At 31.2% G+C, this 12,111-nt stretch overlaps 3 protein-coding genes across 3 annotated transcripts in view; 1 reads left to right on the forward strand and 2 right to left on the reverse strand.

Annotated features, from left to right (window-relative positions):
* Ns4 (Nucleostemin 4) overlaps positions 1 to 12,111 on the forward strand; it is a 139,353-nt gene that overhangs the window by 60,055 nt on the left and 67,187 nt on the right. The gene's annotated exons all lie outside the window — the stretch shown is intronic.
* Positions 2,232 to 4,402, reverse strand: LOC115565334 (uncharacterized). The gene is made up of 5 exons (XM_030390442.2): positions 4,095 to 4,402; positions 3,927 to 4,038; positions 3,711 to 3,866; positions 3,160 to 3,333; positions 2,232 to 3,089 (listed from the first exon to the last, which is right to left on the reverse strand). Exons 1-5 carry the CDS (start codon positions 4,299 to 4,301, stop codon positions 2,923 to 2,925), a joined length of 816 nt encoding a protein of 271 aa, XP_030246302.1. The 5' UTR covers positions 4,302 to 4,402; the 3' UTR covers positions 2,232 to 2,922.
* Positions 6,536 to 9,706, reverse strand: Haspin (haspin). Its single transcript, XM_030390440.2, has 6 exons — positions 9,478 to 9,706; positions 9,113 to 9,405; positions 8,369 to 9,042; positions 8,105 to 8,308; positions 6,908 to 7,203; positions 6,536 to 6,848 (listed from the first exon to the last, which is right to left on the reverse strand). Exons 1-6 carry the CDS (start codon positions 9,540 to 9,542, stop codon positions 6,644 to 6,646), a joined length of 1,737 nt encoding a protein of 578 aa, XP_030246300.1. The 5' UTR covers positions 9,543 to 9,706; the 3' UTR covers positions 6,536 to 6,643.

The raw sequence follows: 12,111 nt of genomic DNA on the forward strand, positions 1-12,111 counted from the left end.
TCCGTCAGAAGATATAAGAGCTAGAGACTTGAAATTTTGTTTCCTAGGTCCGTATATATCATGCGCATATCGAGTTTATCTCTAAAAACAGAAAACCTTATGGAAAGCCAGTTATTTAATTATGTGTCCTACACCTAGCTAGGGTTTCCAAATTTTAAATGTATTTTAAATAATTTCGGTTTTTGTTGTAATTAACCCCCCAGCTCTATATCCACCCCCTCACCATCATCTTTGTAAAAGGCTTTGGCAAATACTAGAGACTTGTGCTTCGGTATATACATTTAAGCATTATGATTACGTTCTGAAGGTTTCATTCAGATCGTACGTCTAGAAATTAAATTATTCAATAAATAAATTCTCAAAATATTGCCAACACTGCAGCGCAACCCAAGCGCAATCGACTGTATATATATATATATATATATATATATATATATATATGTGTGTGTGTGTGTGCCTGTGTTTGTTTGCATGTGTGAATTATTATTGAAATATCACTTGTTCGAAGGGTTCAGGGGATCTCCTAGTCGAGCAGTCTCGACTAGAGCTTTCTTACTTGTTATACCCTGAACCCATTGAAAATGGGAAATCAGGGTATAATGTTTTTGTAAAAAAGGATGTAACAGGCAGAAGGAATCATCGGAGACTCCATAAAGTATTTATATTCTTGATCAGCACGATGAACTGAGTCGATATAGCCCTGTCCGTCCATCCGTCCGTCTTGCCGTATGAACGCCGAGATCTCAGAAGATATATGAGCTAGAGAGCTGAGCTGATTTTGTGTGTATACTCGTGTATACCATACGCAGTACGAGTATGCTTTATTTTTTCGATAACTCATCCGATAACTTTTTATCGAGAATAATCGAAAAATGTATTTTGTTTTTTGAGCCTCATTGGAATACTATTAGACGTGGAGATTTCAGATGTACTGTGGTTATACATATGATGAATACAATCATTTTGTAATCAACAGATTTTGGATACCACGCCCCCTTCGCCCTCAATTTGTAAAAAACGTATTTCTAGTACTAGAGACTTGTGCTTAGACTATGATTACGCCCTCTAAATTTCATTAAGATTTTATGTTTACAAAAGAAGTTATTCACCAAGTAAATACCATTGCCCACATTGCAGCGCAGCCCAAGCGCAGTCGCTGCTTACTGCCCAGTTAGCAGATCGCGGGCGCGTGAGGGTGGTTGCATATGTGTGCGTGCGTGTATAAAAGAAGTGCGGAATGATATGAATATCAGCTTGGAGGGTTCAGGGTATCTCCTAGAGCCTTCTTACTTTTGGAAATTAAATTTTTGGAAATCTAATTTAATGAAAAAGTTACTGTTTATGTCTTCTTCTACTGATTAAATTTGAGGAAAAATATCTATAGTTTATAATTGTGTTAAAATAATTTTATAAAAAAAAAAGTACTTGAAAATACTAAGATTTGAAAAACTATCCTTTCATTTTCATTTAATCATAAAAAATGATTATTATTATTAATATTTATAGCGCCACAGACATGGAAATGTTAATAATTAGTACGCATGATTGGCTGACATTTTTTTTATTTATACAATTAATTGTCCAATCATGTGTTTTTAGCATAAAGCCTAACAGAGGCTAGTAATTTGCAAGTTGCACTTTCGTGCTTCAACTTGCTGATAGAACTTATAGTATAATGGCAAGTTAAGGCTTGGGCATTTCTGCGGCCCCCTTGCGTTTCTTCGCTCTTTATCGGAGTTTGTTTTTGATTTCTTCAATACGCTCTGTGTAGCGTTGTCGGTCCTCCGGCGTATGCGATGTGGCCAGCAAATCTGCTTGTACTCGTTTCTGCAGTAGTAGTTTGCGAACTTGTTTTATATTGTTATTCTGTTAATTATTTATTTTATTCTTTTTTTAAAGCAATACAAATTAGGCTTAGATGTAAATTTGTTCGGTATATCTAAACCTAAAAAAATATATATGTATATACAGACAAAGAGTGTTTACTTGAAAAAGTCTTGATTCTTTTGTTGTGCACTTTGCTGGTTCAGAATTTTAGATTGAGTTTCTTCGTTTCTTTTTGGAAACCACCCACTTATTGGTAAACATAAAATTAATATTCTTAAAGTATTAGTAACAACCCTATATTGAAATTACCAAATTAATATTATACCTACATATGAATTTGTGAAGAATAAATAATACTATTTGTATAAACATTTTGATGGCTTAAATGTTCTAATACATGGGTATTTTATCCATATAAATGCCAAATTATCCCCCATAATATTAATAATAAAAATAATTATTAAATGCCAACATAGGTTTATTAAATTTTCATGTCTATCTAAACTTTTGCAGGTCCAGCCTAGAAGTTGTGGGTCGCTTTAAACTTATAAAAAAAAAAAGAAAAGAAAAATGAAAGTCCAAAGACACTTATTATTACTTATGTGTAAATAGCTAAGATATATATATATATATATATATATATATATATATATATATATATTGTTTAAGAAAGTAAGAAAGTCATTATTGATAGCTTAGACTAGATAATAATGATACACATAAATATAAAAGCAGTATGTCGGATGCTGACACAGTTTTATATACCTTAATCAATATTTTCAAATTTTCTACTTGTTTTATATATATATATATTCTTTTTTTTTTTAGTTTTTTTGTTGTTAGCTTGAACTTTTAATAAATACATTTTATGCATATAATTAAATATAATTAAATGTAGTTCTTTTTATTAAAAAGTTTTTAAAATGGTTATATTATATATACATATATATATATATATATATATATTATATATATATATATATAGATATAGATATAGATATATATACTTAGACCTATTGGAAATAGTTTTAGATTGTTTAATTTGTTAACTTGAAAAAGAAAAAAAAATTTTTTTTGTATAAGTATTTAAATATTTTATATGCGCGTTATATTGATTGCATCTGTTATTGATTCCCTTCTTAAAAGTTGTTTTGTGTCGTTTTCGATTTCTATTGGCGATATAGCTGTACTATGATCGTTCAAATACGGTGTGTCTTCCTCCACAATTTTTTCGAGTAATATATCCCCAGAATTATTTAGACCTATTTGATCATTCAAATTAGTATAAAAAGCTATATTGATCAAGTTTTTACGCTTGAAAATCTGCATTACCATTACGGCCGACAATCTGACCATTTGAAATATTCTCCGTTGAGCTACAATGAACAACAGCTACATCAGTTGGCGAGGGCAAGCCATTCCGTCCGTTCTTCTGCAATGCAACAGCCTTTCGTGCGTGACGCGTGGTTAATACGCCTGTCTCTACATCTCGTTCAAGTCGGTGACCTGTAGAACATATTCGGTATATATGATATTAATATATATATATATATATATAATATATATACAATTTAAAAACAAATATATGTAAGAAAACTTTACAAATTTAAGAATTTATACATATGTATATGTATGAAAACTGCAGGTTTTTTGCTAATCATTTTTCCATATCATTGATATTATACATTGGGCTATGAACGTCAGGCATTGACGATTAGCATAGACCAACTTATAGTAGTTTTTATGGTATGTATTTGCATATACATATATAAATATATATTTTAGTAGCTTCAAAATTGAAAAATTGGGGCAAAGTGAGTGACCAAGGACAGTTTTTGGCGTACGACTGCATTGTGCGACAGCATTTTTATTATTTTTATTACCAGAGCGTGATCTCGTAAGCTGACGTTGCACATAGTCTTCAAGGTCCTCTTCTTCTTTGCGGCTTATTAGGCAGTTTAGAATCAGCAAAAATAGGCCTAGTCCAAAGGAAAAAAGACCAGTGCATGTTACCTCATTCCACCATGCAGAGCTCGAGCCTATGAGGTTATAAATGTGTATGAGCATCTAGCATAAAAGATATTTAAGCGTAACCTTACTAAATACGTTCCAGGACATAGCTTCATCTGGTATAATTCCAGCCCCACAAAGGAATACACCAAAGACAATAAAAACAATGCCAATGTGCAGCATTCCGATGCTGGTTACGACCTGAAGAAAGAATTGTTTGTAGTAATTTCATTGCATCAATGCTAAACAAAATTTACCTGGCTGTCCAACATTCCTGGTCCAGGTTTGACAGCATGATGTGGATGATGATATTTACGGCGGACAGATCCACTCGGCGAATGGAATGTTTCACCGCTTTCAGAACTTTGAGTGCTATACCGTCTCTCTTTGGCTCTTTTCTGCTCATCGCGACGTTTTCGCTGCCGCTTGATAGCCATGGCAGAGTGTATGCCAACAGAATGCATTTTTAAATATTTCTGGTAAAAGCCGTATTATATAAATGATAAAAATGTTGAATAAAACATCCATTCGCAAGGAAGCGAAAATTAATATATGTATGAATATTACACATTTAATTGTACCTTAAATGATGTACATACATATGTAAGTGATTTGTCACTCACAGTGCACCAGTTAGTCGAATATTTACGATTTGTATAATAAAATAATGTTTTGAAAGATCATGATCAAACTCGAAACAAATATAAGGTACTCTTAAGCATTAAGCATTCTATTCAAGAAATTATTTCAACTAAGAATATAAAATACATTGGGGAGTCAATCCCAATAAGCTTTGCACACTAACCAGAGAACTCTGGTTAGTGCTTTGCATCAATACATTTGTGTCGCTGCACGATTGCGTAAAAGTGTGTCTTTTAACAGTGATGTCGTTGCTAAGCTGCTAACAGCTTCTTTTTATACCCTGAACCCATTGAAAATGGCAAATCAGGGTATAATGGATTTGTTAAAATGTATGTAACAGGCAGAAGGAGGCGTGGCAGGTCCCACAAAGTACATATATATTCTTGATCAGGGCGACGTGCTGAGTCGATTTAACCCATTTAGGCGTATATCAAATGCTAGAGACTTGTGTTTCGGTATATGCATACATTAAGGCACTATGATTACGTTATGATTGTACGTCTAGAAATAAAATTAATTTTTCCTAATATTACCAACATTGCAGCGCAACCCAAGCGCAGTTGCCTGTGTGTGTGTGTTGCTTGAAGGGTTCAGGGGAGCTTTCTTACTTGTTATACAGGGTATAACGATTTTGTGAAAAAGTATGTAACAGACAAAAGGAAGCAAAGGAAGCCCCAAATTAAAAAAATACTAGAGACTTGTGCTTCGGAATATATACACATTTGAACATTATGATTACGTTCTTGAAATTTCATTTGGATTGTTCGTCTACAAAAGAAATTATTCAACAAACAAATTTTCATTATTGCACTCAATGCAGTGCACTGCAGCGCATCCCAAGCGCAGTCGTTAAAAATAGAAACATACTAAGCGTAGGCATGGAATTTTCGTCGGCATAACCGGTTGAACGCATTAAGCCGAGTCGATATAAAAGGACTCCACTGTTTTTGCATATCTACATATGTATATTCAATATTGTATATTCACTAATCAAGAAAAAGAAATTAAAAATTATTACATTTGCGTTTTTTCGTCACCGTTTTATAGATATGCCACACAATGTATGTACATACATAAGTATACGTGCCAATCTTTCAACAGGTTTAAGTGGAAAATATACTTGATATTGATAAATATATATACGTGTATGAAAATGGTTGTATGTTAAATAAACTGGCCAAATATTTTATTAAGTAAATAAGTCAAAACAACCCCTAATATTTACATATATGTATGTAGATAGGGGTGACATATACATATGTGACATATATATATGTATGTACGTAAATCCTTGATAATGAAAACAATGTATTTGCGTAGTTGAAGAACTCGCATTTCACATCAAGTACATTTGCTTGAATATTTATTTCATATACGATATATATACTCACCGTTTTTATTTTAGTACTTGCTTGGTTGCTTACTGTAAGTTGTCATTTAGTAACTGTCCATATTAATTAGTTAATTTTAAGTACTATCCTACTTTTGAAAGAAACATATGGATGTATGTACGTATGCATTGAGTGCATAAATCTAGAGGTATGCAGATGTAAAAAGTTATTAAATTTATATATGTGAATGTATATACATATGTGTGTACATAAATATATATTTTATATATAAATGTATTCATGAGTATGGTATACTTCACATATGTATGCCCCATTCCTCATAATTGAACTGCATTTTAAATAATGATTCAATATCGATTTTTTAGTTTTTTTCTTTGTATATATTTTTATTTGAGTTGTTTTCATTCACTTGTGTTTTGATTCCTTCAGTAATTGTTATAGTTATAGGCGAAATTAATCTAAGTACTTTTTCGATTAACCTTAATTTAACTAGCTTCAAATTGTATTTGTTTTCTTCTCTTTACACAAGAGAACGAATCAGCCTGTGGGAAATCCTGCACTTTGCACTATAGTTGTAGATTCGTGCCATGTAGAGGACCGAGGACTGAAAGCTTTACGGTTTGACAAAAAGGGAGTTCAAGCTTAAAACAAGCTTTGTAGCTCACTAAAGCTTAGCCGCCCTTCAAAGATAAGGAGCTTTCACGTTTACTTAAAAAATATACTAATAGAAAGTTTTTACAAAATATAGAAAATTAAAATCAAAATACAATAAAATAAATATAAAATATATGAGGAAAAAATTTTGCTTTTGGCTAATTCATGTTGCATAGATATTGACCGCATTCTCCTGCACTGTTAAAATTCAGGACGATGTTATTGAAGGCTTTAAGCTTTCTTAAATAAGTTTTATGAACGTTTGTGTTGATACTTTTATATTTCACGCCATCTATCAGTTTAGAGTTAACATACGACAGCCATTGCACATTGGTTTTTGGAGAGTAAGACGACCAATTATTTCTTTAAACAAAATATAATTAATTCGATTATTTCTCTTAATATCTATTATTTATACGCACTTTAGTTCATCTCGCATCATGCGGTAAATGTCATATTGGTAATCTCCTGTGGCCGCAAACAGATCGTCATCTTGAGAGAGGTCATTATAATGACAGCAATCCGAAACAGTTACTCTTGACAATGTGTAATCAATAATGGTTGTTTGAATCCCTTTTGTCGCTACTGAAATATGCTTTCCGCCAAGCTTAAAATCAATAAACTTATTCTTCGTCTTCTCAATGAGTATGTTTCCCCAATGTAGGTCTCTATGCTCAAATTGAAATGCCTCTTCTCCAACAGCTAATGTCAATGTAACCTAATGTATATATTCAATAAAAAGAAACATCAAGTAAGGATGCATTCAGGTGTAACCATAACTATACTTAATTGCAATTTATTTTTATTATTCAAAATTTTATTTTTAATACCAATTAAGCTAAGTTCATTTCAGATGACCTGAACTCCACTACATTGAATGTTTTAAATATGGTTGATTATATCCGTCCCGAACAACTAGACACTATCGTCCGCTTCATTTACCGGTGTGCACTAGGGATTATTCTTTGCACAGTGCGTTTCATGTTCTTAGTGTTAATTTTAATAAATATTATCACGTTTTTTCCTTAGAGCTCTCTCTTCCTAAATTAAAAAGTTTGCTATTAGCTCATCTTAGGGAAATCACTCACAATGCCCAGGCATAAGCATTGGTATACATTTTCGTTGTCAATGTTGTGTAGTGATTTCTTAATTCTATCCTACATTCTATTCTGTGCTTTTCCTTTACTCTTTTCTTTTTACTATTTCTTATCTATTTATTTATTTTTTTTATTATTAACTTTTCTTGCTATTTCTTTTAAAACCTTACTTTTTCTTTTTCTGTACTAATTCTTATTTATCACATTTTTTTCTTTCTTTTTTTTTAATATATTTGTTTTTATTTTTTATTTTTAAGAAATATTTATTATTTTACATTTAATATTTTTTTCTAAGTTTTCCTACTAACACTTCTTTTTATAGCATCATTAGTTTCACTGACCATATTTGGCTGTGAGACGTGGGCATAGCTGGCCGGACTGGCAAATAAAATACCCCCATCGGGTCGGTGTTACTATTGATATCCTGTACTTTGTTTAGGCTTTTTCTTTTTTAAATTTAATTTGACTCTCGTTTTTGTCAATAGCTTTAAGAAATAAATAAATAAATAAATATAACCGTACCTGCTGCAGTGCAAAATACCCCTGCTCAGCGTTTTGAAACCCAAAAGTTGACATATCTGTGCCAGCAAATTTCAGCTCCAAAACAATAAATAACTGGTTATCAGTATACATCGTAGGATTATCATTTTCAGATTCTTTTTTCTCGTCATAATCTTCCCAGAGTCTAATTAAATGTTTTGGATATTTTCCTTTGACCAATTTGACCTGTGTTGAGTACATTAATTATTTAATTTATATATTCGTATTGGGTATAGAAAGGGTTACGTTGTATAAATCCACAAATCCACTCGTTGAGGTAGTTTGATTTGTTCGTAGTGCGCTCATCTCTTTAGAAATTATAATTTCAGGCAATATTTGTTCAAAAGTTTTTTGAACTTCCTCGTTGACCAAACTAGAACCTTCGATCGGGAGCACTTTTAAAACTACATTAGATACCGTTTTATTTTTTGGTGTGTACTTAAATACTTCGCCGTAAACTCCCTCGCCAATCTTGCAAGTATTTAACATTTTTGCAGCAGCGTAAGCTACACTAAATTTAAGCGGCTTTGTTTGACCGCAGTAGTTTAACACTTCCTTTTCGTAGCATATCTGAAGATCATATTCCGAAACACGATTTATGTGTTGCGACTTTCGTGAGTTTCTTCGAACAACTCTCAAATCATCTGACTTTACATCTGGAGGTTTCAAGCATTGTTTTGAACTAGTGCGACCAGATATTTCGTTGTGGTTTGTACGACACCAGGTACGTAAGGACTTTCGCCATTTGCCAGGCAGCAGAACAAGGGAAGATCGAGTCTGTCGTCTTGATATCTGATGTGCGTTCAATGTGGGTACAGATTGGGACATCGAAAATGAATCGATAGACGTTTCAGGGCTGACTGTATTCACACGAAAATTAACTTGCTTACTCTTCCGTTGTTGTCCATGTTTTCCTAGATCTTACGTAAAGAATTTTAGGTACGTTAATAATATGTTAGCATTTATATTTATTTATTTCACCAAAAGTACCCGGTTTGCGATTGTCTTTAGGCAGGAATCCATCTAGTTTCATACCACCTATCGGTGATAAGGCACAATCAAACAGATTATCGGGAAAGCGTTTCGCAAAAGGAGTTGAGATGGAGTTGCCGAATTTATTTGTTATGCTCAATTTATCATCAGCATTCGTATGGTTATTTCTTGTGCTTCGCAAGAAACAGTTATCAATGCTCAAAATGTTTGGATTGGAGTTTTCTACACTAGAATCCAAATTAAATGATTTTCGCACATTCTTCTTTATTAGGTTCAGTTCTCGTAGATGACTGAATAGGACATTAAATTTCCTTATTAGTGGTATACATTATATATCATAGTTAAAGTATTGTCCGACATACGGTAAGGGATCCAGCAATCTATCAAAAGAGTCTTTCCAGGCATCATCAGGAAAAGTCTGGTCCATATCTTAATTTTTCTTGCTCAAAATGAATATTTGCAAAAATGTAGTTTAATTTACATGTAAACAGTTCGAACATAAATCGCAACGCAAAATTAAACGACACAGTGACGACACTAACGCATTAAGGAGCAATGAGTGACTATCGCTTTCTGTTAAGTAAAAATACTGTAATATTAAAGAGTAATTATATATATACATGCACACACACACACACACACACACACACACACATATATATATATATATATGCACATTTTTGTTTTGTTTACATGCACATTTTCGAAAATAAATACAATTAATGCTAATATATGTATATATATACATGCCCACAAAAATGTTTGCCAATAATTAAAATACTGAACTTCCAAGAAAATACTCATTTGGAACTGTAATTTACACATTTGTATATATAATCTCTGGTCCATTGTTATTTGAATAACGATAGTCGATACATTTAATGATCTTTTTAGTATTTTATTTATATATAGTATCTGAATTTATTTTATTTGGACACACTGCTAAATTGTTGTTTTAAATAAGCCCGCTTTTAAATAAATAAATTGTCATTAAATTTTATTTTTTACTTAATTATTTACGTAATTGTAAAATGTTAGCAATCAGCCAAACATTTATTCTTGTCTGTTTTTTTTAGCATAATGACATGTACATATATGGGTATGTATGTATGTTTCTGTTCATTTCAAAAAATGATGAGGTTTCGTCTTCCTATAAATTCTTATTTTTTATTTCTGTTATCTGTTTATGAAAATGTCAAATTTCCAATTGCAAAAACGTGCAACATAGCTTTCTATTTTTCATGAAATCAAAAATGCCCACCTTCTTAATATATATAACACTAATAATACTAAACAATGAGTTGAAATAAATAAAATAATTTAAAAAAAAAAATAAATAAACTAATAGATATAAAAAACTAATAGATATAATAGATATAAAATAATAAAGAATTAGAAGAAAATTAAAAATTTAATTTAAAGTACATAAAGTTTATTATTTACTGCTTATATTACCGAAAATATATAAATAATTAGAAAAATATTCATATGAATTTATTTCTTTTATTTTATTTGTACATGTTCTACAGTTTATTAGCACTGCAAAAAAAATTAATTTGATACTCTTGGCTCTGCAATACTTGCATTTTTTCCGGCGTTATATATTCCGGGTAAATGCCGAATAACAAGACAGAGGTATTGTTTTTGTATTCATTTATTTGCTTGTATTCTTATACGAAAAACATAAAGAAAATGGATAAGAGATATACTGGTTATGCTTACGCGTATGTATAAATAACAGGCTTAAAAATGTAGGTCCATGCATATATGTACATTCAACATATATTTATACATATATTTTTGATGAGTAGAAAGTCGAAATACATACATATGTACATATATATATGTATATATGTATATATATACATATATATATATGTATATATATATGTTTGCGCTCATCCCATTAAAGTACGAAATTTTGAAATTAAGCACGAAGAGATTAAGTTGGCGTTTAATAATTATATTGCACAATATAATCTTTGAGGAGGATGCAAGGTATCTGCGAGTCAGGCACTGCCGACTAAAGCACTCTTAGTTTTTCTTTATTTTTATGACGGACTGTTGACAGACAGTTTAATGTGAAACTTGAATTTGTTTCGCACAGAGCGTACATTATTTGTTGTTTTGAACATTCTGTTTCAGTATATTATCAGGCTTTAATCGGACAACATCCAAATCGTTGCGGTTGTGCGCGAATGATTGGTACATGTGTATTTTTTATTTTTAATAAGATAATCAATTATAAAATAATCAATTTATATAGATAACATGTATCGGTGTTTTTTCGACGAAAATACATTTATAAAACGCAATTAAGATGAAATATTTTATAAATGGATTAAGTAAGATTATGTGATATTGTTCAATAATACACCTTGTGTTTGTAAGTATATAAAATCCCAGAAATGGGTATTTATGTTTTAGAATTTGTGGGACATCACTCAAAGTTTTTCCTAAAAAAATTCTATTAAAAAGTCAATCGAGAAATAAATAAATGAATAATACTTATATTGTGTGTCTATGTTTACGTGTAAAATATATATAAATTCAAAAAGAAAAACAAAGCGTTTCACTATTAGCATTCTGTCCAGCTTTATTTTAAGAACTTGTCTGTGGGCGTTTATTAGCTGAAAGTGAACCAAAAGATGAATATTTTTTGCAGTTCTTGACTGCTTGATGATTAAATAATTCTATAATAACTTGCATAAATAAATAATAAAAATACAAATATCCAATTCAAATACTTAAACTTTATATAAATAAACAAGTAAGAAAGCTCTAGTCGAGACTGCTCGACTACGAGATCCTCTGAAATATGCCTTTTACAAAGGGGTGGTGGTGAGGGGTGGATATATGGGTGGGGGGATAAATTAACAAAAATGCGTCTTATTTTATATTTAAGAATTGAAGACTCTATCTAATAGATATAATTGTATAACTAATTTTCAATGAGGTTTTTTATCGATAACAAAATAACGGGATGAGTTATCGAT

The sequence above is a fragment of the Drosophila navojoa genome, chromosome 3 (genome assembly GCF_054131105.1).
Source record: "Drosophila navojoa isolate 15081-1374.11 chromosome 3, UAZ_NAV_1.0, whole genome shotgun sequence".
Classification (NCBI taxonomy): domain Eukaryota; kingdom Metazoa; phylum Arthropoda; class Insecta; order Diptera; family Drosophilidae; genus Drosophila; species Drosophila navojoa.